This window comes from Malus domestica, chromosome 04, assembly GCF_042453785.1.
Source record: "Malus domestica chromosome 04, GDT2T_hap1".
Classification (NCBI taxonomy): domain Eukaryota; kingdom Viridiplantae; phylum Streptophyta; class Magnoliopsida; order Rosales; family Rosaceae; genus Malus; species Malus domestica.
Genome location: NC_091664.1, coordinates 27,656,005 through 27,678,919, shown reverse-complemented (window position 1 = coordinate 27,678,919; position 22,915 = coordinate 27,656,005). Strand labels below are relative to the sequence as shown.

The following is a 22,915-nucleotide window of genomic DNA, read 5'->3' as shown; positions in this document are numbered from 1 at the left end:
GTAACATTTAATACTACAAAGCATAGAAGAAATTTTCTAAATCTACATAAATAATCCAAAAATGCTACTAGCTCAAACGTCTAACAGATTAAAATAGTTATAGCTATTGTGTTGTCATAAAAACATCATTTAGAGTTATTTTTTTATTTTTGTTCAAACGATAACATTTCTAAATTAAATTGTTAGTTGTAAGAAAAGCAAAAGATTGGTGGGGATTAAACCCGCATCAAAGTACATAGATTTAACTACTTATCACCAGTGCGATAAACGCTATTTGCAGATAAATTTCGAGCTGGACATTAGATTTCTTTTCATTTTCTACTCAATACTTTTTTGGGGAAAACTAATGAAAAAAGCTTGAAAACTTTAAGTTTTAACGAAAATGACAAAATAAAAGGTAAAGTAAATAGTATCATGATTGATTTTTTAATGTAAAAATATGATTTTTCGTTAAAATTATTTACTTTTTCTTCGTTTGAATAAAATGAAAATTTGATCAAGTTAGTTGGACTACACTGTCAGACAGCAATCTTCTCATCTTGTCCAATCCTAGTTGACACGTACGTTCCAAAGAGTGGCCCCACGTTTGCTGGTCTCGTGGGACCCACCCAATGAACTGGAACCGACAGTGTTGTTGAGTTACGACCGTCCCCGTGAGAAATGAGGAAAATGGGCATCCGAAGCAGACGGGTCAGGAGGGAGAAAACCGACGTGGCTGACGCAGCCACCGCCTGCGACGGGGCAGAAGTATGTGTCTGGTTGACAAGACCGGGGACGTTAGAGTGACCGCTCTGACGACCATTACCAACGATCAATCAGTCAGTCACAAAGGACCCTGGTGGGGTGACGTGGATGACAGATCCGACGGTTGACAGCGACTCTGAGGCACCTCTTTTCCTAGACATCACATACACGACAGTAGCGCGCGATGCGCGGGTGCTCTCTCATTCCTCCTTTTGTGCACCCAATTTTGTCATATCAAATGCTCTCTTCGAATATTTCACCTTTTTCTTTTCCACTTTACCTAATTAATTTTTTCTTTTTTCTTTGGGGACTGGATAAGATATTTTGTAATCATTGAAAATTGACTTTAATTAAGTCCGTTGTTTTTTATGCCAAAATGTGAAATTGACAGAATTAGACAAGATGAATTATGAATCCACAATAGAGTAGATTTTCTAACATATCTTTATACATAATTTACAAATTTGTCTTACAAGTCTCTGCCTTTTTTCATATATATTTCAAGAAATATTTTGCAAATAAGCTGTGAGGATAGCATGGATCGTTTGAAACTGCTTTTAAAATTACTAAAAACGTATTTGGTGAACATGTTTTTGAAACCAATATTGAGTAAAAGAGCTATTGAATCCTAAAAACACACTTCGTGAAGTGCTTTTAAAACCCAAAACCATTTTCTCTAGAAGTGTTTTCAATCATTTTATAAGCACGTTCAAACGAGTCTGGAATCTTGACACAACCATAATCATAAAGCTCATTTACTAATATACAAGAAAATCATAACTAGCAAAACTCATAAGATTACATTGACTCCAGGCACCATACCAGCAGATCATCATTTGACACAAAAGAATTAACGTGTGACCAACTAATATGTGCCTACATCACCTATCTAAAATTACAGAATCTTAAAGACCAAGTTAACATAGAAATTTATGCTATATATATGTGGTTGTCTCTAATAAGATCCACCAGGTAAACTTCCTGGTCCTCCAAGTGTTAAAAACACACCAGGAAGATCACTTCTTTCCTTGGCTACAGATGGATTGGCTCGAACGGGCGAAAATGGTCGAGTCGCCTGAGGTTGCCTGAGGCCTAGGCCGGACCCCGGCATGGAATTCCTCATTGGCTGCTCGGATAGCTTCAAGGGTGGCTCCAAATGATTCGAGTTTGGAAATGGTTTTGCCTCAGAAATGGGAATTTGGCTTGTTGAAGCGAAATTTGGCCGTCTTGAGATGATCTCGGGTCCCTGGTTTTGGCACATTCAGTTGCATAAACAAAGTTAACGTTGATTTGCAAGCACGTTAGTGAATGGGAAGTGTGATTTTCGGACAATTTTTTTCTCCCCCTGCACACCTTTGTTGACGAAAATAAAAATACATGTGTAGAAGGAGAAAAGGGGCGCGCAGAAATCACTTCTCTAATCATTATGTGTCGGTTTTACAATGTAGTTGAAATAGGGAAGCTTACTGGTGCAAATAAGACTCCTCTATAAAGCCTTCCATTAACCATCGCGGTCATTAGGAAACCTGAGTCGAATGCTCCATCAACTTTGCCTTGAACCTCAGCACCCATCTAAGAAGACACAAAACCCCAATCAAAAGCCGAGCATGGTAAAAAGAAGTAGAGTTTCTGTCAATTACCGAAGGAAAGTGAAATTAAAGGAATGCATACCATGTTCTGAATAGGCCCTGCCTCAAAGTGTTTCGATTCTACCGCTTGAAATTGCATACTTGGTCTACCAAAGTTGGCATGAAGATACGGTTCTCGCTTTGGTTCAGTTTGATGCTCTCCTAACAAGTTAAGGTCTGCAGATCTTCGTGCAGAATTTCTATTATCTTTATGGTTGCTTGTGACATTGGGAGATTGGCTATTGCTCGGACTATGATTGAATTTCTTAAACAGTTGAAAACCTCGAGAACCTGGGGAGGAATCAACAACTTTAGGATTCGGGATCTGTTCTTGATCCGAGTGTGATGGTGACGAATGCTGGGAGAGTGATAGAGAATGCTCCTCTTGCTCTGATTCGAGGTCTATTGATTTTGTACTTGTGGTTCTTCTCCTCTTTGGATGTAAAGTATCTACATTTATGTTTGCGAATGAATACTCGTTAACAATGATTTCGTGTATACCTACTAGAAAGGTATGAATTTTATACTATATGATTTCGTGTATACCTGATTTGAACCGGAGAGATTGTTTGGGTTCTGATTCTGGTTCGTGTGTTGTCTCTCGTACTGCTACATGATTCCCCATTAGCATAGTTTTCTGCTTTAAGCATTTACAAAAACACTCCTCGTCATTATCAAAACATAAAGGATGCACTAAAGTACTGCACTATTACAACTTTTGTACCGTGTTAAAATCTGCTCCTTTTGAGATCCTCCGCCTCTCTTGGTTCCAATGGCTTCCAAAAGTTTTGCACATAGAAACATTGTAACGACCTTTGGGATGTTCTGCTCCAAGATGCAACACCAACAACTCATTCAGAGGGCGCTCATCCTCCCCACACCTACAAGTTGAAACCAGAAATTAAGATGGAACCGAACTATATGGACACGGCCAAACTTAAGCTGTATAATTCACATAGCTAATTACCCTCCATAGACGGCAATGTCAGAATCTGTAACAACAGCAGTATGAGAGAATCGCCCTTGTGGCTGTTGGCCGCATGTTTCAAGTTGAGTCCACGAACAAGTAATCACATCTAGGACCCAAACATCGTTGTAATAATGTTTGTCTCCAACCCCTCCAATGACATAAACCTGCAATTTTTCCTGTAGGTCAATTGCTTTCTCTTCTGAGAATAAATGTTACAAGGTGATACTTTAACTTTGCCATATACGAAATCGGTCATTTACTTTGATTCAAAGATGGATAATTACCAAACTAGCGCTAGAAATGTATTTTTTTCTGAAAAGATACATAAATTTACTTGCCTTTGTCCCGATACTAACAGTTGCATGACCTGCCCTGGCACCCGGTGAAGATCCTTGAACAGCCAACTGTTGCAAAACCACCACAACCTCCATTAGACTCAAAAACTTGCAAGAAACTGCACATTATTCATATACTAAACTAACATCAAAGTCCTGACAGAATAAACGGAAACCATACCCTTGACCAAGTCAGTGTGTTCATGTCAAGCATATCTACGCCACCATAATACCTATCACCACGGTCCCCGCCATATACAAGAAGCTTCTTCCCCATCGCAATTGTGCTATGACTGTCTCGAGGAGCAGGAATATCGCCCTTCACCTCAGGAGAAGTCCATCTCATGGTATTGAGATCTAGGACATGAAGATCATTCAAGTAATTTCCTTTACCTTCTCCACTACCCCCGAATATCACTAATTTATCGTCACCAACAAGGGTGGCAGTGTGACTTTCGCGGGGTGAAGGTGGAGTACCTGTACATTCTGGCCGTGTCCATACTTTGGTCACAAGATTCAGTATATGAAGATCATTTACCTTCTTGGAGCCATTTGTTCCCCCGAAAACTATCATCTTGTGCCCTAGAACAACGGCACTATGGCTGTCTCTAGGACCAGGCCCTTGACCAGTTGACACAAGAGTGTTCCAAACCATTTTCTCAAGATCAAGCACAAGAACATCGCTGAAATGCATGCCGCCGCAGCATCCCTAAATTGGACAAACTACAAGGATGAGATCAAGATATAGCAAAACATCACATGATTGTCATCTAATAACCCCGATTTCAACATATGGAATGTAGGATTTCATAGTCTGCTACAAGAGCCAAGCAATTATCGATGTTTGATGACGTCTAATATCTAAGAAATAGGCCTAATAAAGGTTTAGAATTAGTAAAACAAAATATGAATTATGAAACTTTTTCGACTCAGAAAAATGCATACTACGAGCCAAGTACATATACTTTTGCTTCAAATTTATTTCTTTAATTTCCTCTTAATAATGTCCAGAAATTAAATTTTCCAAACAAATATTAATGCAGGAAAAGGAAAAACTAATTTCTTTTTTTTTTATTTAAAAATAAAGGAAGAATGAAAAATGAAATATGGTAATTACTACATCAAGGAAAGCTGGAAGACAAGTATCAGCTTCCGCATAAGTGTCCTTACTAATAAGAGAAATATACAGGAATCAAGGAAAAAGCATTCTACCATTGTCAAAAGAATTAAAATCGGAGGAGAAACAAGGAAACCACAACACCCAGTTCAAAAAAGCAAGTCTGTCATCATCCAATTATAGCCATATTCCAGATAACAGGAACAAGAAAAATAAATATATTACTTAGAGTTTTGACCAAAACATGCATCAAGGAATCGATTTTTCAGAAGAAAAAACATTTCTGCATTATGTCATACTTGAAAAACAGAAGAATTAATACACGTACATGAGCATACATAATATATATATATAAGCACATAGATAAATATCATGCAGTGGAAAATTATTAGAAACGAAGAAAAAGGAGCAAAAGTTAATTTTCATGGAAGAAGATTTAAGCATACCCCAAAAAAATACAAAACCCCATGAGAATAGCAGGCAGAGTGCCCCCATCTTTCAGAAGGATTAAATCCCATGATCTTTGGATAGAGCCACATTGCCTTCTTCCTTGCAGCTTCACCTCCCAAAGACCCCATTTTCTCTCTCTCCTCTCTCTCTCTGGCTTCTTCTCTCTTATCTCTCTCTCTCTCTCTCTCAAGACTTAAACTTGAGTATATGTATTACTTGAACACAGTGTTGGACAATGATGTAGAAATTAGAGAGGGGGAGAGAGAGATGAAAAAAGGGGTAAAAAAATAAAGGACATGAACAAGGCAAAGTGATGTATCAACTATCAGTATCAAAAGACATGAAAAGATGGGCGCTTTCAAGTCCAAGTCGCTGTGGCAACCAACAAGCAACCAACAGAAGCTCGTGGTGAAAGAAAGATCATTTCTTTTTCCCCTCCAGCTAAGGAAGGTTTGTTATACGCTATTTCAAACTAATCAAACGCTTGTTTTAATTTTTATATATGACACAATTTTATAATATATTTGAGATGTTGCTAAGTGATGTTTTTGAGTCAATTATACATTGTTGTTTGTTATAACCTTTATATGTGTAGATATTGTTATAGTGATGTTTTCAAACTAAACAAACACTGCTCTTTGTTTTAACCTTTTTTATGTGACACAATTTTATTATTTTGAAATATCACTGTAACGACGTTTCTGCTATTTATTTAAATTTTTTACATGATGTGGTTTTATTATTTTATACACTATTATAATGGCTTTTCAAACTAATCAAACACTACTATTTGTTTGAACTCTTTCGACACATTTTTATTAATTTGGGATATTCTTACAGTGACAGCCTAAGTTGTAAGATTCTCTACCTAAGATTCTCTACCTAATTGCGTGCTAATTAATCAATTAGTCTTGCTTTCATGTTATTCTCTACAACAAGTACATATATATTGAAATGAATGGGGGATATTTTTTTGGTCGAATAGATGATAAGTCTATATGCTTGGATGGAATTTCCTACAAGTGATGTAAAATCATGGAAATGTGAAATGTATGGTTGTAACTCTTTTGTTTGTTTTTCCTTGTAGTAATTATCTATGAGAAATAGTAAGAAGAGCCTTTCAAAGTGAACTTTTTTTAAATGTTATAAAACATCACAATTTAACGTCAATATTTATATTAACATTATAAAATATTACATAAAAAATACGAAATAGCATAAAATCTATAAAGAATTCAACTTATGAAGAAATTTCCTCATCATTTCTCATTATCTAATGTACAAGTCAGTCTCGTCCACTTTTCACACTTGTCAAAGCGAAATGATGTTTTGTGGGGGGCAGTGGGTTGTGGGGAATGATGAACAAAGTGTTTGGTTTAGTTCAGGTAATCTAGAGAAGAGAGCATGGGTCATGGAGAAGAAGGTAAGTGCCCTTTTTTTGGGTGAGAAGAAGGTAGCTGCTTTACTTTCTATTTTTATATACGATAATGTTAGATAAACAAATTTTTTAAAAATAAATTTGTAAATTAAATGATATAGTTATTGATAATTAAATTATTACGTAAGCATTATTAAAGTGTTTATTTTTTTGTTGATAATACATCATTTAATTTTTTTTTTTTATGAAAAATAAATATGTCATTTAATTTTAAAATTTGATCTCTTTAATACTATTCTTTTATAAACTTACAATGGTATTTTAAAAATATATTTTATCTATTATTTTTCTTTCCTTATTTTTTTCCTTAGTGTGATATGATATTGGGATTGATGGGAGTGGATCTCTCTCTCTCTCTCATAAATTTTTATTTTTCAATTTCAAGGTGCGTGGGTTTTGAAGTTATTGATATCCTGCATCTAGAAATGTGTCTCTTGTTTCAAAGGGTTTTTGGGAGAAGTGTTGGTGTGTTGGGTTTTTGTGTCTATGGGAATTCCTTTTTAGTTTTGGGGAAATGGGACTGGTGTTGGTTTTAGCTCAGAAAGGCTCGGGTGTTTTCTTGAACCTAACAGAATCCTATTCGGATACTTTTTGGTGATTTCTGAAAACTCGTGAATTGTGTTTGTTTATTGTATATCATATGATCAGTTTTTATCAAATATTATTTGTGTTTAATTTTAAATCAAAATATTTAAAATAATTTTTTACCTCACGATGTACAACAAATGAACACGATTTACGAATTCTCGAAATCCTCACAAATAGGATCCGGCTTCTTCTTGAACATTGATCTCTATTTTTCTGAAGAGAAATGACAGTGAGACTCTCCCAAAAGTCGAAATTTTCATCCTAAACCTCATATTTTCAGTATAATAATATATTTAATGCTATACTGTAAAATGATGGGTAGTTCATGAAAAATTTTCTTTTGGAAAAGTCCCTTCACATTCCTCTTTTCTGAAAGTTGCAGTTTCTCCACATACGAGAGAGAGATTCATAGTTTTTTTTTTGTTTGTTTTTTTTTTTTCCTCAGATGAAAACTGAGATTGCAGCTTAACTGTTCACTGTTAATTTCAGCCCAGACCTGCCTAGAACCAATGTAACCAATGTCTCGTGATTTGAACCAAACTTTTGACTTTTTCACAGGAAGTGAAAAAGAATTTGATTCATCTTATCCAACGAAAAAACAAAAGAATTGATTCCAAAAGTAGGAGAAGCATTAGATGAGTAGGTTAAAATGTGATTTTCTCTGCAATTTACACATTTAGAACCGTTAGATCAGACACTTGGGTTGAATCTAACGGATTGAAGTAATGGAGTATGTCGTAGGTAGACCCTCAAGTTCAATCTGCAAAGAAAGAACAGTTTTCTAATTTGCCTGTTATTTGGAAATGATTGTACGTATTTAAACTCTCGTATATAAGAAAGAAATAAGTTTTAGAATCCTGTCTTGTTGTAATAGTAGAGAACCGAATACTAATCAGCTAACCTTTTAAATCTTTATCATTGTATTGTATTTCAAATGTGTTGTAAATAAAGAAGCGAGTTTTCAAACTCGATTTTGTTATAATAGAAGAGAATCGATATTTTAACCTAATCTAATAATTCTAACCCATATTCCACCCAAGCTAACCAGTTAACTTAACTGAGAAGTACAAACTAGGCGGTTCTTAGCAACTTTTAAAATATCGACAAAAGATCACTAATCCAAACTGGAGATTCTTCAAAAAAACAAAAGTTCAAATCAAGGTTGTAGTTCTAACTGCCTAGACATTATAGAGAGATATGATGCACATTTCAAGCCAATATAGGGAGATATAGCTATGTATGGTAAGAGATGAAAGAAAATTAATTCTACAGTATTCTTTATAATATTAATTTTTAAAGAACTAAAATATAATCAAAGACTACATTTAACCTTTCATAATCCGAGATAATTGATATTTAAAAAATGAATAAAAAATAAACTTTGAATTATCGTGTAACATTTTGGACGGTCAGAGAGTCAAGAAGATAAAAAGGACATCTTCCAAATGAAAACAGTTCTAGCATATTAGTTATTTATTCTTTTTTATAAAATAAAATAAAATAAAAGTAAAAACACGTGAAGTATGTGTAAGTAGATTAATTAAGCGAAGTGATTATTGAAATGAAATCATGAATGACAACTATCTTATCAGAAGTAAAGCAAGCATTTAGTTTCTCTTAATTTTGAAAAACTAATGATTATTAGTCAAAAATCAAAGCCTTTCATTTTCAAGTGACATATAATTTTGTTGATAAAATGTTGAACAAGCTATCAAAAGTAAAACCTTTTTATAAAAAATTTATCACCTCATAATTTAACGTTGATTGATGGTCAATATTATAAAACATTTGAGAAAAAAATAAGATGGTAGAGAGTCAATAAGGAGTTTCACTTTAAGAAAATTTCCTTAGCATTTTTCAAGTCGATAAATTAATTATACGAGTTCAAATCCTCTGCACTAAAAAAAGTTATGGCCTCTCTAAAAACGTGACACTTATCCAATCACAAACGAACCTCAACTAGGTTAACTTCTGGAAATTAATTATACGAGTTCAAATCTTCTGTCCTAAAAAAAAGTTGTGACTCTCTAAAAACGTGACACTTATCCAATCACAAACAAACATTAACTAGATTAACTTCTGTTATCTGCAAAGTTTGGAATAAAAAAAAAACAAAAATTAAACGTGTCAAGTTTTTAGAGAGGTCAAAGAGAGTCCTCAACCTTTTTTTTTTGAAAAATTTGAAATAGGTCCAATTTTATAGGCCTACTTTTGAAATATATTCAATTTTTAGTTACTTTGGACCCATATCAAAAGACCCCATTTTTTTTAGTGAAACGTTTTGAACATGAAGATGGTCAAATTCTACAACATTTCATATTTTTGACGACGGCTACTAGTCTACTACTATGACCTGATGCCTAATTGGTTACAAGGACTTTTATTACCCGATGAGTAATTGGTCTTAGCGATTTTATACGGTGATTATGAGTTTTAGATTTTAAATTTTTTAACAGTTAGATCATTGATGAAAAACATTAAGATTTGACGATTAAAACACTTAAAGTATTTTATATTTTGAAGTACCATAAAATTTTTGTTAGTACAAACCGTATATACTGTTGTAGAAAATATTATTAATGTTTATACTATGATGTATTTGGCGATTGTGATATTCACAACACAAGTTTAGTTTCTGATAACTGTAAAATCAAATTAAAAACACATTGTTTAACCAATTATTTATCTTATTTTTCATATTTAACACATTACAAGATCATATCACGTAATTTAAGAGATATAAATTACAATACATAACCGAATATACTCCATATTTTACCCTAGATTCAGAGGTGCTGAAATCAATAGTCTTTGAATAAATAAATTCAATTAAAGTGTTAATATATCCATGCATGGCACAAACACTAACATAGGAGTTTGACGGTAACAGTTTTATTTATGTGTTCTTGGAAGAAGAGGTGAAGCAAGCGTGACGGGTACGTGCTGTTACTGTTAGTAAATTGGAAACCCAATGCCCCCAGATGTATAGCAACAACATAATCCGGTTTTCTAAACTTGCACCCTCCCAAGAAAAAGAGAAGAGTTTTGTATTTGTATATGTACGAGGGAGATGCCACAACGCAATCTGGCAAATTTCTATGTCCACTGTCAGGACTCAGGCTCTCACTGCCTTGCATGCATTATTGTTATCGAAGTTTTTGGCATAGCATTAAACGAAGATATTTTTCAATGTTATCGAAACACAAGACGATACAAGGCGTGTCATAATATAACTGAATGGATACTGAAAAATATCTTATTTCCACTTATATTGTGAGGTTAAGCTTATACCATTTCCCTTTAGTGTAGATAATATCGTTTGTTTAAAAAAAAAAAAAAAGTAATCGTCAACAAGCCCTAGTGGGAATAATTTACATCAACAAAGTCAAGTTCATTTATTTGTTTTTTAGAGCATCTCTAATGCAAGGACTCAAATATTTAAGTCCAAATATAATGCAAAATATCTCAAATGCACATGAAAACTTATATTTTGCTTTCGAGGTAAAGTGGGACCAAAATTTAGATTTCAATATGAGATTTTAGTTCAATGTAAAACTCCATGTCAACTAGAAAAAAATATTAATCAACCAAGAAAAATGAGATTTGAGTATTGAGTCCAATCATCTCCAATGTACATAACCCAAATTGTTTCAATGTTTTCTCCTTCAACGCAATGACTCAAATCTTAAAACTCAAAATGAGTCTTAAGATTTAAGTCTTCACATTGGAGAAGAAAACTAAAATACGTAAATCTGCTACCTTTTTGAGACCCATATATGAAAATATAGGTCTTAGCATTGGAAATGCTCTGAAGAGATGGAGTTTACAAACTGTTAGTCGGTGGGCAAAATCTTGAATGTAATCGGAATATGTTCCCTCTCTCATCATATGATATGTAAAATCCATCCCTCCAATTACAACAGTCTGTGCAAACAAGGGCAAAAGATGGATGCAAGGAATCTAGAAGCTGGTTTTGGTACAGCGGCTACCCGTTTGAAACTATTGATGCAAACTACCACAGCTTTTCATCTGTGTACACGTACCAAAGGGATCGCTAATGTTTCAACTTTTGGTGCTTTTTCTTCTGATTTTTTACTGCATTCATGGCTTTAATGACAAAGCCATGATGCACCGGGGGAACAAGATGCAAAGTTACCATGAACGAGGGAGCCCCCGGAGGAATATTGGAATACGATTCACTACGATATTTCAGCAACCCTGTGACGACATTCAGTTCGCACTTCGAATAAAGCGTGATTGCCGGGGGAACGATTTTGAATAAAATCAAATGCTTTACAAATGTTTCAAAATGTATGTACAAAGTTGAGCCTGTTGAAGCTAATCCGTATCTATATGAGATATTATACAAAGGCGTGCTACAGATTCTAGCCAAGAAAACGTATGAACTGTGACCATGAGCAACAAAATATACCTCACAGTACACGTCGGCATCGTAAAAGGTCTTGCTATTATATCTTGGTTCTGATTACGTATAACAGCCTTTGCACCAGGCCCATAGAAAGTAAAACTGCAGATGGTGCAAGTTCATTCAGACTTGGCTGACATGTAAAATGTACAAGAATTAATAGCCTCAATCATGTAAAAAAGACTACTTACATCAAGTTATTGACACCGAGCATCAAAAGAGAAGAGACTTCTTTGTTCGTCTGATGGATTCAACAACCACCGGCAGAACATCCACGCTGCCCCAACCACCGAAAGGAGCGATAACACTGCTAGAAAGCCAAAATGTGACACGTCATTGGCAATTATTGCAATTCCCCACATTGTAAACTCTGCCAGACTAGCAACAGCAACTTCTGTTGTGCCAATAATATTTGCTTTGGATGATGGAATCCCAGTTTGAAGAATCTGTGCTGCCACAACATCGTACGACATGTGCCCCAGCCTTGATAATACCTGCATACAAAAAGGTACACGAAAATAAAGATAACAAGAAAATGTCTAAAAAGCGTGACAAAAAGCACCTGTTCTCCAATATTCTCTCTAGTACATATAATTGCAAGTGGAGCATCTGCCACTACAATTGAAACGTTTGCTTTGATGACTAGCTGATGCAGGCAGCAGTCACCACTGAAATCTCCTCACAAAAAGAAGCCTCAACATTATCTAAATTATGTACAGATATAGCAGATCAGTCTAAGAATCCCCAAATCTGAAAAGAATTCCACATCATGCTCTCAGATCTAACCTAATATCATAAGTCCCATTCCCAATCGATTCACTACTTGATTTTCTTAGCAGCTCATACGTAACTATCATCCGAATCCCAAATCTTGTTTCTTAACTATTAAGTCCTTTCTTCATAAGCTTTTGTATTTCAGTTCACATTTAGTCTCTTAATCTCATATAGGAAAAAAGAATGATAAATAAAAATTCTTACAATCAAACACAAGAAGAATAGAAGGGGGCTCTGCTGGGAGGAAGATCCACTACAATAAACAGCAACAGCAACGGTGAGAAGTGAAGCTTGAAATATTAATCCCGCTGCTCCTGCCTGGAAAAGAAGCTCCATCAGCTATAGACAGACTATAATGCGACAATGGACTGTAACATGATAACAATGCAAATTAGCCAACCTTTAAGATGCCAAGTCGCCTGACCAGGCTTGCCGACACAAATGTCGCTGCAACACCCATAAAAGCACAGAGTCCACTAAAACCCCCAATAATAGATGGATTTAGACCTGTTGTCACAATACCTTGGAGTTAGAATGGGGCTTACAAAGAAGCCAACGAAAAGGTTTATATAACCACAGCAGAAAAGGCGTATACATATCTATAATTGAAAATCGATGATGAAGTCATATTCACACTAGAGCACGATTTAAGTGATCTCCTTTTTTTGCCTACACTCTGGATGTAATAAACAATATGCATGAATCAGTAGGGTTATTGACTTCTAGATGTTGTGCTTAAGAGCTTTTTCTCATCACAAATGAAATTTATTGTTATTAACACGTGCATTAATTGGGTATATTTCAGGGTGGCGTGCTATTGGGTCCGACTCTCTTGGGCCGAACTTCCTTATTTTTCCTTCCATGTATTCCTTTCCCCCACCCACCCCCCCGTGCACGATGAATAGTGTTTACTCCTAAATGCATGTTGATAAGAGCCTGTTCTAACCGAGCTATTAGGTGCTTTCAGAACCTGGGCCTTGAATTAATTGCAAAATAATGAAGGCCTTTCATAAAATGCATGTAAAAGGCGACAAATTTCAGACCAAAAAATATAAGGCTAAAAGGCATGACAAGTACCACTCTGCGTTAGAAATGCTGTCATCAAACTGCCTGGAGTGAGTACAACATTAAAATAGAGCAGTACATAGGCTAGGCTAGCAGGAAGAACTGGTTGCTGCATGTACTCCTTCCATCCAAGTTTAATAGCTGCCACACCTCTATCCACTGATTCCAGAAAACAGAACCAGTTGGGAGCTTAGGACAGTATCAGAAGTATCTTTCGATTACAAAAGAGGTGGTCAGACTTCCTTATATAAAAGATAGAAGTATAAATTTACCTATATCATTGGTATCAAACAGAGATACTTCTGTAGACGTTCTACAACAAGTTTGTGAACATTTTGGGCGGTCAAGAACCCCACTCGAAAGCTTGTTGGTCAAACATGCGAGAACAATCTGAGAAATGGAAATTCTTAAGTCAATAATAAAAGTGACAATTTTGAAGCAAAATATTGAAACTGAGTAAGGAGAAGAGAAATTACCGCAAAAGGCAATGACCACACCATCAAACCTCCAGAAAATTTCAAGCATGTTACTGGGTCATAGTTAGATAGAAGAATGCCAAATAGTGATGCTCCGGCAATCTGTAAATACAAAGTTATAAATCTCCTCAAGCTTCCCCCAAAAATATCATTTTTTTCTTTAAGTTCTAACCTAAAGTAGCATCTACTGGAATTAGCCCAAATATTATCTAGAATAACCATAACCATGTGCCTAGAATTTGTAAACTCTAAGGAATATTTGCATATTAAATTTCAAATAAAAGGGCAAATATTTCGCCATTAACCACATATGAAAAATCCATGGAGGTATTGTTAAAGAATAAATGATCATAAGATTAGAAAATACCTCACAGAGAAGATCGATTCGATTAAGAACAGCATTTGCTTGGGCAAGCGCAATTGGCCTGTTCACTCCTGCCAACTGTTTACATGGGAATGTTTAAGCCAAAGAAAACTTGGAAGGATATAAAACTATGTGCGTGCATGTGTATGAGTATCCTAACGAAACAAGGAAACGACAAAATGACAGTACCAGCACCACCCAATCACGCTCCATAGCAACCCCCAATGCTACACCAGATAGCCTCTCCACAGCCCCAGCTAGTACAAGTACAATGAACCAAGGGCGGTGAATAAGGGATGACACAGAAGGAGGAACAGAATGCGCATAGATTATCAGCGCCGCAGATAACAACTGAGCAGCTGCCTGAATGAAAGAAAACAGTTAGAACACAAAAGTTTGAATATTCGTCCTGCATACATCTTTGGGTGCAGTGCAAACCAAACTACTCACCTGGATAATATTAAGACAGTTATACGCAAGTACTCTGGGGAAATGATCCATAAGTGTGCCAACTAAGGGGCCTCCAGCAATTATCGCAAGCTGTTTAAAATGAATTTGAGCTAGTTAGGAAGTAATGTTTCCTACCGCTTTTTCCTATATACTTAATTTATCTCAATAGCAACCTTACTAAAGAAACCCATGAACGCCACTGGTAGAAGGCTTGGATATATCAATGCGATAGCAGAGGGCCAAGAAAAATTCCAAAATTGCTCCACTAAATTTCCAGCTAGGCAACTAGCATAGAGAGCTGAAAAATTATGCCCGTTGGATCAGAAATCACCTCAAGGATTCCAAATCATTCACATCAACTATTTTATTATTTAAATGACACATCAAAGACAGCTTAGGAAAGATACATCACCACGCTTTACTTGAACTATCGAAGGAAGGCTCTTACCATATAATCCCATTGGATGGGCCGGAGTAGCTGCAAGCGTATGTTGCTCCTCTTTTGATAAAACCTAAGCAAAGGAAAAAAAATGACATTATAAATCTGACAAGATTTAACAGTAATGCAGTACTGAAATGGCAATGAAAAAGAAAAAGAAAAGGTTCATGGACCATCTTGTAACTTACAGGCAGTGTCGTCAAGAGACAATCTACGTAAGTATCTTCAGTTAGTAAACTCAAAGATTCGGTCTCAAGCATATCAACAATTGGGACTGAGCAACCAGAGCAACCAGGCTCTGCAACAGATGATTCCTCCTGGACCTCATTGTCAGTAGCCACATGGTTGAAGTGTACATCGGTGTTGGTTATCGAACACCTTGAACTAAAACTGTCGAATCTGTTATCCAAGGCACAGGAAAAGCAACACTGTTCATAAACACAAGATTCGTAGTGTTTTTTCGATTACAATGTTGCCTTTGCTTTAAAAATTTTGAACTGAACTCTTGAAAGGGTCCATCTATTTATTTTATACAAACTTAAAAAAAACCTCGATAGATTTAAGTACAAGTCCCACTATGATATAACAATCCAAATTCAAACTTTCTGCCCTTCTAGTTTCTCTTATTTTCCCTACTCATCCCATTCTCCTTCACTTTTCATCAATCTAACAAGATTATCATAAACTTGATTACATATTTGATTACCAAACCAATTGAAGTAAAACATTTCAAAATTCCATAACTTACTTCCATTTTCTTTCACGTTCACAAGCAAACCAAATGACATACAAACAAAAACCACAAAGCTTACCTCTGAGAACCCACAGAAAGGTGCCTCAAGCCCAACCATCTGCCAGAATCAATTCGATAGCGAATTCGAGAGGAGGGCCGTGGCTGCCTCGATGAAACAGAAGCCCGGCAAGCAGGGAATAAACTAGTAGATGAATTGAAGGAGAGAGAATACTGTGAGAGAGTAACCCCAAAACCGCTACCCGAAGCCATTGATTCTGTTGGCTCCAAAGCTTCAAATCCCAGTTGGGTTCTTGCCCACTCATGCGGCCTCCACAACTAAGCTACCGTTTTGCTCAGTTTCTCAAATTTTCTCAGAAAATCACAGAGGGCACCTCGCAAAGCTTAAAAAGAAGCTTAAAGTATGGTCTTTTGGGGTTAATTTTTTTCTGGATTGTAATTCAAAAGATAGGAACTTGGTTCAGATAAATCAAGATTTTTCTGATGTTTTGGGTTTGCCTTGCAGAATTGTAGCCAATAACAGATGGGTTTCTCTCAGACTCCATGAACTACAACAACAACAACAACAACAACAACAACAACAACAACAACAACAACAACAACAACAACACCTTTTCCCACTAAGTGGGGTCAGCTATATGAATCATAGAACGCCATTACGCTCGGTTTTGGGTCATGTCCTTCGTTAGATCCAAGTACTCAAGTCTTTTCTTAGGGTCTCTTCCAAAGTTTTCCTAGGTCTTCCTCTACCCCTTCGGCCCTGAACCTCTGTCCCATAGTCACATTTTTGAATCGGAGCGTCAGTAGGCCTTCTTTGCACATGTCCAAACCACCGGAACCGATTTTCTCTCATATTTCCTTCAATTTTGGCTACTCCTACTTTACCTCGGATATCCTCATTCCCAATCTTATCATTTCTCGTGTGCCCATATATCCCATGAAGCATCCTCATCTCCACTACACCCATTTTGTGTACGTGTTGATGCTTCACCGCCCAACATTCTGTGCCATAAAAACATCGTTGGCCTTATTGCCGTCCTATAAAATTTTCCCTTGAGCTTCAGTGGCCTACGACGGTCACACAACACGCCGGATGCACTCTTACACTTCATCCATCCAGCTTGTATTCTATGGTTGAGATCTCCATCTAATTCTCCGTTCTCTTGCAAGATAAATCCTAGGTAGCGAAAACGGTCACTTTTTGTGATCTTCGCTAGATTGCTCCGGTCATTAGTGTGGATAAGTATATAAATGGATAGAGATAGGAAAGCGATCACAAGATGTACGTGGTTCACCCAGATTGGCTACGTCCACGGAATAGAGGAGTTCTCATTAATTGTGAAGGGTTTACACAAGTACATAGGTTCAAGCTCTCCTTTAGTGAGTACAAGTGAATGATTTAGTACAAATGACATTAGGAAATATTGTGGGAGAATGATCTCGTAACCACGAAACTTCTAAGTACTGGAGTGTGGTATCGTCTTAACTTTCCTTATCTGTCTCATAGGTAGATATGGCATCTTCTCTGGAAGTACTCTTCCTCCATCCAGGGGTGGTATCTGTAACTGGTGGAGACGCACAAGGTAATGTATCAATGTCACTTGAAGCTTACTTGTAGTTTCAGGCTTGGTCAAGCGCGATACAAACCATGCAGTAGGAGTCCCCCAAGTCGCCGAGCTAGAGGATCTGCTGAAAGATGTGACAGACAAGGTAAGCAATCAGAGCTCTGGCTGATTGTTCACATTCTCCCTATCTTGCAGGCAGCAAGAAGGATAAAGAGAAGAAAAATGAGAAGAGATGATATGGGATACTTTTGCTTTTGAAGAAGTAACTTTCCACAGGCTTATTCTTGAACTGGGCTGGAGGGTTTTCTGGTTTCCTCCAGAGATAAGGCCGACTGAAGAATTTGAGGGTCAAAACAAGTCCATCAAATTTAGAGTACGTTCGACCCTGTTGATATGGGATACTTTTGCTTTTGACAGAGTAATGGATGTATCGGCACGTGTGCTGTTACGCTTGTCTCCACATGCTTCCTTGTATCCCTCTCACTTGCCCTATCTGTTCCTCATGCAGATGCGGGATCTTCCCTGGAAGCATAAGATGTTGAAGATGAGTACTCGAGAGCAATACCAGGTAAGTAATCAGGTAAGGGGTTCCAGGCAGTCAGTTCCTGGCTGGAAGCTTGATTCCAAGTGCTGACTGATTGCTCTCTTTCTCCTTGTCTTGCAGGTAAGAACAAGGCCAAAGGAAAAGACAGGGAAAAAGCATGATATGAGATACTCTTGCTTTTAACCCTGATGATATGAGATATTCTTGCTCTAGTATAGCTTGTTTACAGAGGTATTATCGGGGGGAAAGAAAGCTGAATATTTCGAAAGACTTCGTTGGGAGTGCCCTCTCAGATAAGAGGAAGGGTTGAGCATTTTTGCAGGTCTGCATGTCCGTTGGGGATGGAGGTCGACATATATAGGAGTCTCCCTAAAATCAAGTAATAATGCTATTCCTTTACCCTGCTTGGTCATAGCACGGTAGTGGGAGCTGCCAGCTTCACAAGTTTTAACTTTGTCAGAGCACTTTGAAAAAGTGGTCTGTGGTATCTGGAAAGCTGATGTTGCGTGTGAAGATTACAGACAAACTTTATCCAAGGAGATCCAGCTCTTGAAGTTGGGAAAGTGGTGCCTCTTCGGTTTTCGAACAAGCAATCCTGTCGGGGATCTGGCTCTCGAGATTCGGAGAACGATGCCTCTTCGATTTTTGAGAAAGCAATCCTACTGGGGGTCTGGCTCTCGAGATTCGGAGAGCGGTGTCTTCGATTTTTGAGAAAGTAATCATGTTGGGAGTTTGGCTCTCGAGATTCGGAGGGCGGTGCTTCTTCGATTTTGGAGCAAGCAATCTTGTTGGGAGTGTTTTCTCGAATGTGAGTAAAGGTTGGGCATGTTTGCTAGTCTACCTTGCCACGAAGCATAGAGGTTGACACACATGGACTTTCCAATTATCCAGCAGTGGTACTGTTCCTTTACCATCTCTTCGATTTTTGAGAAAGTAATCATGTTAGGAGTCTGGCTCTCGAGATTCGGAGGGCGGTGCCTCTTCGATTTTGGAGCAAGCAATCTTGTTGGGAGTGTTTTCTCGAATGTGAGTAAAGGTTGGGCATGTTTGCTAGTCTACCTTGCCACAAAGCACAGAGGTTGACACACCGGGACTTTCCAATTATCCAGCAGTGGTACCGTTCCTTTACCCTTGTGGGTAATAATATGGTAGCTAGACCTTCAAAATTTATGTGTCTAAACTTTGTTAGTGTTGTTTCTTTGCTAATCTTTTACCCTTCTTGGTCAGAGTGATGTAGTGGGAGCTGCAAGCTTCACGTGTCTCAACTTTGTCAGAGAACTTTGTCAGAGAACTTTGGCAGAGTTATATGTGGTACCCATGAGCTACTGTTGCGTGTGGGAAGTGGGTGATTGAACAGTACGATTCATGTGCTTTCTACTTCGCCAGAAATCTTCGACAGAATGCCCATAATTTCCGCAAAGCTGAGTGTGCGTGTGACAGGTGCTGACAGGGCTGGAAAAGTAGGTGCCTCTTCGATTTCTGAGATCGGCCCTCGTGGTCTCTGAGCAGCCCAGCTTTTGAGAAAGCAAGCCTCTTCGATTTCTGAGATCGGCCTTCGTGGTCTTTGAGCAGCCCAGCTTTTGAGAAAGCACACGACTCTTCGATTTCTGAGATCGACCCTCGTGGTCTCTGAGCAGCCCAGCTTTTGAGAAAGTAAACGCCTCTTCGATTTCTGAGTAGGCGCCTCTTCGATTTCTGAAGCTTTATCGAGTGCAGATTTTTATAGGGGCTGACATTAAGTTCCAAAGCACACTTGAATATCCACCAGTAGAAGCTCCATTCTTGCAGTTCTAAGATCTTGATTTGTCCGACCTCTTCTCTCTTCAACACCTTTGAAAATGTCTGGCCCCTCCGACCGTCGTTTTGACTTGAACCTTGTTGAAGAGGCAGCCCCGCCTTCTCCAGACAACATATGGCGCCCATCCTTCGTCTCCCCTACTGGTCCTCTTACCGTTGGAGATTCCGTGATGAAGAATGATATGACCGCTGCGGTAGTGGCCAGGAACCTTCTCACTCCCAAAGATAACAGACTACTTTCCAAACGGTCTGATGAGTTGGCTGTTAAGGATTCTCTGGCTCTTAGTGTTCAGTGTGCAGGTTCTGTGTCAAATATGGCCCAACGCCTATTTGTTCGAACCCGCCAAGTTGAATCATTGGCGGCTGAAGTGATGAGTCTCAAACAGGAGATTAGAGGGCTCAAGCATGAGAATAAACAGTTGCACCGGCTCGCACATGACTATGCTACAAACATGAAGAGGAAGCTTGACCAGATGAAGGAATCTGATGGTCAGGTTTTACTTGATCATCAGAGATTTGTGGGTTTGTTCCAAAGGCATTTATTGCCTTCGTCTTCTGGGGCTGTACCGTGTAATGAAGCTCCAAATGATCAACCTCTGATGCCTCCTCCTTCTAGGGTTCTGTCCAGTACTGAGGCTCCGAATGATCCCCCTCCGGTGCCTTCTCTTTCTGGGGCTCTACCGACTGCTGAGACTTCTCCTAAGCAACCTTTGTGAAGGCTCCCTCTTGTTTGTTTATTTTGACTCAAGTATATGTACATATTTGTAACTTATCGGAGATATCAATAAATAAGCTTTCCTTCATTTCAATGTATTGTGTTAAATACACCAAACACTTCAGACTCCATGAACTACGAAGAAAAAATGGGTTTTTGGGTGTGGAATTTATGTGGGTCAATTGAAAGAGAGGGATTTGGTGATAAAAAGTTGGTCACTTCAATAATTTTATGGGGGCATATTTTTTGTGGGTTTTAGCTTGGTTTCATGGCCTTAGAGCAACTCCAGTGTAGGAGCCCTTCCCCCAGGCTATTTACTATTTAATCCACCAAGTGAACAGTAACTGCTATTAATGAACAGTAATTACCATGGCAATTACCTTTTGCATCTCGTGAATAGCCCTAGCAATTGATAATAAAATATTATTATTATTTTATTTATAATTAATATTATATTATTTACTTTGTATAAATTAATATTATATTATTAATTATATTAATATTATATATTCCTCCTTCCTTTTCTCTACAGATTTCCTTCTTCTTCTCTGTGATGACTCTCGGTTCCACAACAAAAGAAATGCACCAACACCCAAGCTTCACAGATCCAGGGCCAATAGTCCAAAACTCATCCATCTGCAGGTAAAAACTCAGTCTCCTCCAAAAGCTAGCTCTGATTATAATATCTGAACTCCATTTTTCACCAATGGTCATAAACAAAAGTTGAAGAAAAATAAAGTAAAACCCATCTATGTTCCCACTGATGCACAGGATCGGGCTCCGATGTCGTGGATGACTCCCACTACTTCTTCCAAATCTTCATCTTCTTCTTCGTCTTCTGCAACTTCCCAGAAATACAGAGGATCCATACCGTCCGCCTAAAAAAAACGGGTGACGTCGCCCTGACGTCACACCCACTCGGGCTCTCGGGCTGGCACGAGTTGCCAGGCCTCTCCTTCGGGCTGGGCCTGTCCCTCTGGCTGCCACACGCTGGACCTCTCCCGTCGGGCTCTATGGCACTGTTCAACCCACTGTCCCCCGAGTTATAGCTCCCGCTGGAGCTGCTCTTATCCATGCCTGGAGTTTTCTGAGTCCGCCGCGGAAAGTTCAAAGTGGTCTTGTTATGTCGCATTGTTTGTGTTGTGGCTCTAAAATTTCATGGGTGAAAAGAGTTTGAAGGTGTGGGGTTGGGGTGTTTTATACGTAAGCATTCAGAATATGAGTCGGGTCATCAACTCACTATTACAACAAAAGGACATTTATAACGCTAACAAGATGTAACATGTTTTAAAGTTTCCAATGATCGACATTTTAAAAGTACGTGCAACCAGGAGAGGATGGAAATACAGACCACCTGAGTTCAAAAAATATACGTGTGGAGGTTTTTCGAGAATTCTTCAAATGTTTGGTACGAATCCTTTTTGTGCTTATTAAATGTTTAATGTAATGCATGCTAGACATATGTTGACATGTTGCATCGACAATACTTGACAAATTCTTTTTATATCACTCATCAAATTACTTCGGTATATGCCAATATCTGTTGACATGTGCACAACAAGCCCAATAAGTAAATGAATTTTTTTTTATGCATGCTTCGCACTTTGTTCCTATCTAAAAAACTTGTATTTAACATCTCCCAAAGTTCAAATCTTGGATATGTCACCACGTGCAGCAACATATTATATATTATTGTACTAATGCATTTTACCACTTTTTAGCATAGCACATTTTGATTTGCATCACGAAGAAGGTGTAGGGTTGTGTTTGGTACATGGAATGCGGAAGAATTTCGTGTTTCTCGTTGGGTTAGGAAAAAAATTCAACAAATAACGCTATCGTTAAAATAAATAAATAAATAAACAAATAAACACAACCCAAATGAACATAACAATGTAACAGCATAGTTTATTTAATTTAATTTAATTTGCACATAGTCATATAACACTAACAAGATGTCACATAATTCAAAGTAACATCTAAAAGAAACTCAGATAACATTCCATAAACCACATAATAATACATGTATTTTTTTTATGTGGTTCAGAAGATTGAAGTAATGAGACATAACAAGAATTGAATCATTATTGATACAAAGGGCCTTTAATTTTAATTTGCTTAAAGGCATTTTATACAAGGGCCTTTAAATGTGCTCATTTTAGACAATGTTTGTGTTTCCTATAGGAAAATTACTTGTCATTCGCTTATGATTAATGTGTTTTTACCATACGAACATTATAAATAAATCGTTCATATTCTTTATCATCATCTAAAAATCA

The 22,915-nt window shown here is 37.5% G+C and overlaps 2 protein-coding genes across 3 annotated transcripts; both read right to left on the bottom strand.

The window, feature by feature from the left end:
* Positions 1 to 1,471: 1,471 nt before the first annotated feature.
* LOC103434071 (acyl-CoA-binding domain-containing protein 4-like) lies at positions 1,472 to 5,686 on the bottom strand. 2 transcript variants are annotated; one of them, XM_029099006.2, is made up of 9 exons: positions 5,241 to 5,686; positions 3,859 to 4,386; positions 3,681 to 3,746; positions 3,340 to 3,506; positions 3,097 to 3,253; positions 2,919 to 3,009; positions 2,416 to 2,822; positions 2,212 to 2,316; positions 1,472 to 1,990 (listed from the first exon to the last, which is right to left on the bottom strand). In XM_029099006.2, exons 1-9 carry the CDS (start codon positions 5,370 to 5,372, stop codon positions 1,700 to 1,702), a joined length of 1,944 nt encoding a protein of 647 aa, XP_028954839.2. In that variant the 5' UTR covers positions 5,373 to 5,686; the 3' UTR covers positions 1,472 to 1,699. The 2 variants fall into 2 exon arrangements, with proteins under 2 accessions (XP_028954839.2, XP_017187277.3); XM_017331788.3 differs by having other exon boundaries at positions 2,919 to 3,012; positions 5,241 to 5,462.
* Positions 5,687 to 11,527: 5,841 nt separating this feature from the next.
* LOC103433866 (solute carrier family 40 member 3, chloroplastic) lies at positions 11,528 to 16,548 on the bottom strand. The gene is made up of 14 exons (XM_008372152.4): positions 16,077 to 16,548; positions 15,453 to 15,663; positions 15,274 to 15,337; positions 14,999 to 15,123; positions 14,826 to 14,915; positions 14,565 to 14,738; positions 14,379 to 14,453; positions 14,012 to 14,113; positions 13,808 to 13,925; positions 13,548 to 13,694; positions 12,871 to 12,977; positions 12,675 to 12,788; positions 11,888 to 12,190; positions 11,528 to 11,798 (listed from the first exon to the last, which is right to left on the bottom strand). Exons 1-13 carry the CDS (start codon positions 16,265 to 16,267, stop codon positions 11,894 to 11,896), a joined length of 1,815 nt encoding a protein of 604 aa, XP_008370374.1. The 5' UTR covers positions 16,268 to 16,548; the 3' UTR covers positions 11,528 to 11,798; positions 11,888 to 11,893.
* Positions 16,549 to 22,915: the final 6,367 nt, after the last annotated feature.

What these genes read in the sequence shown, in the direction of transcription:
- LOC103433866 (XM_008372152.4), bottom strand. Translation starts at nt 16,267, where the DNA reads ATGGCTTCGGGTAGCGGTTTTGGGGTTACTCTCTCACAGTATTCTCTC. An exon ending in TGTGGTCATTGCCTTTTGCG is followed by an intron (nt 13,926 to 14,011) that starts GTAATTTCTCTT and finishes TCCATTTCTCAG; the next exon opens with ATTGTTCTCGCATGTTTGAC. An exon ending in GGCGACTTGGCATCTTAAAG is followed by an intron (nt 12,789 to 12,870) that starts GTTGGCTAATTT and finishes CTTCTTTTCCAG; the next exon opens with GCAGGAGCAGCGGGATTAAT.
- LOC103434071 (XM_017331788.3), bottom strand. Translation starts at nt 5,372, where the DNA reads ATGGGGTCTTTGGGAGGTGAAGCTGCAAGGAAGAAGGCAATGTGGCTC. An exon ending in CTGTTAGTATCGGGACAAAG is followed by an intron (nt 3,507 to 3,680) that starts GCAAGTAAATTT and finishes GAAAAATTGCAG; the next exon opens with GTTTATGTCATTGGAGGGGT. An exon ending in CAGGGCCTATTCAGAACATG is followed by an intron (nt 2,317 to 2,415) that starts GTATGCATTCCT and finishes GTGTCTTCTTAG; the next exon opens with ATGGGTGCTGAGGTTCAAGG.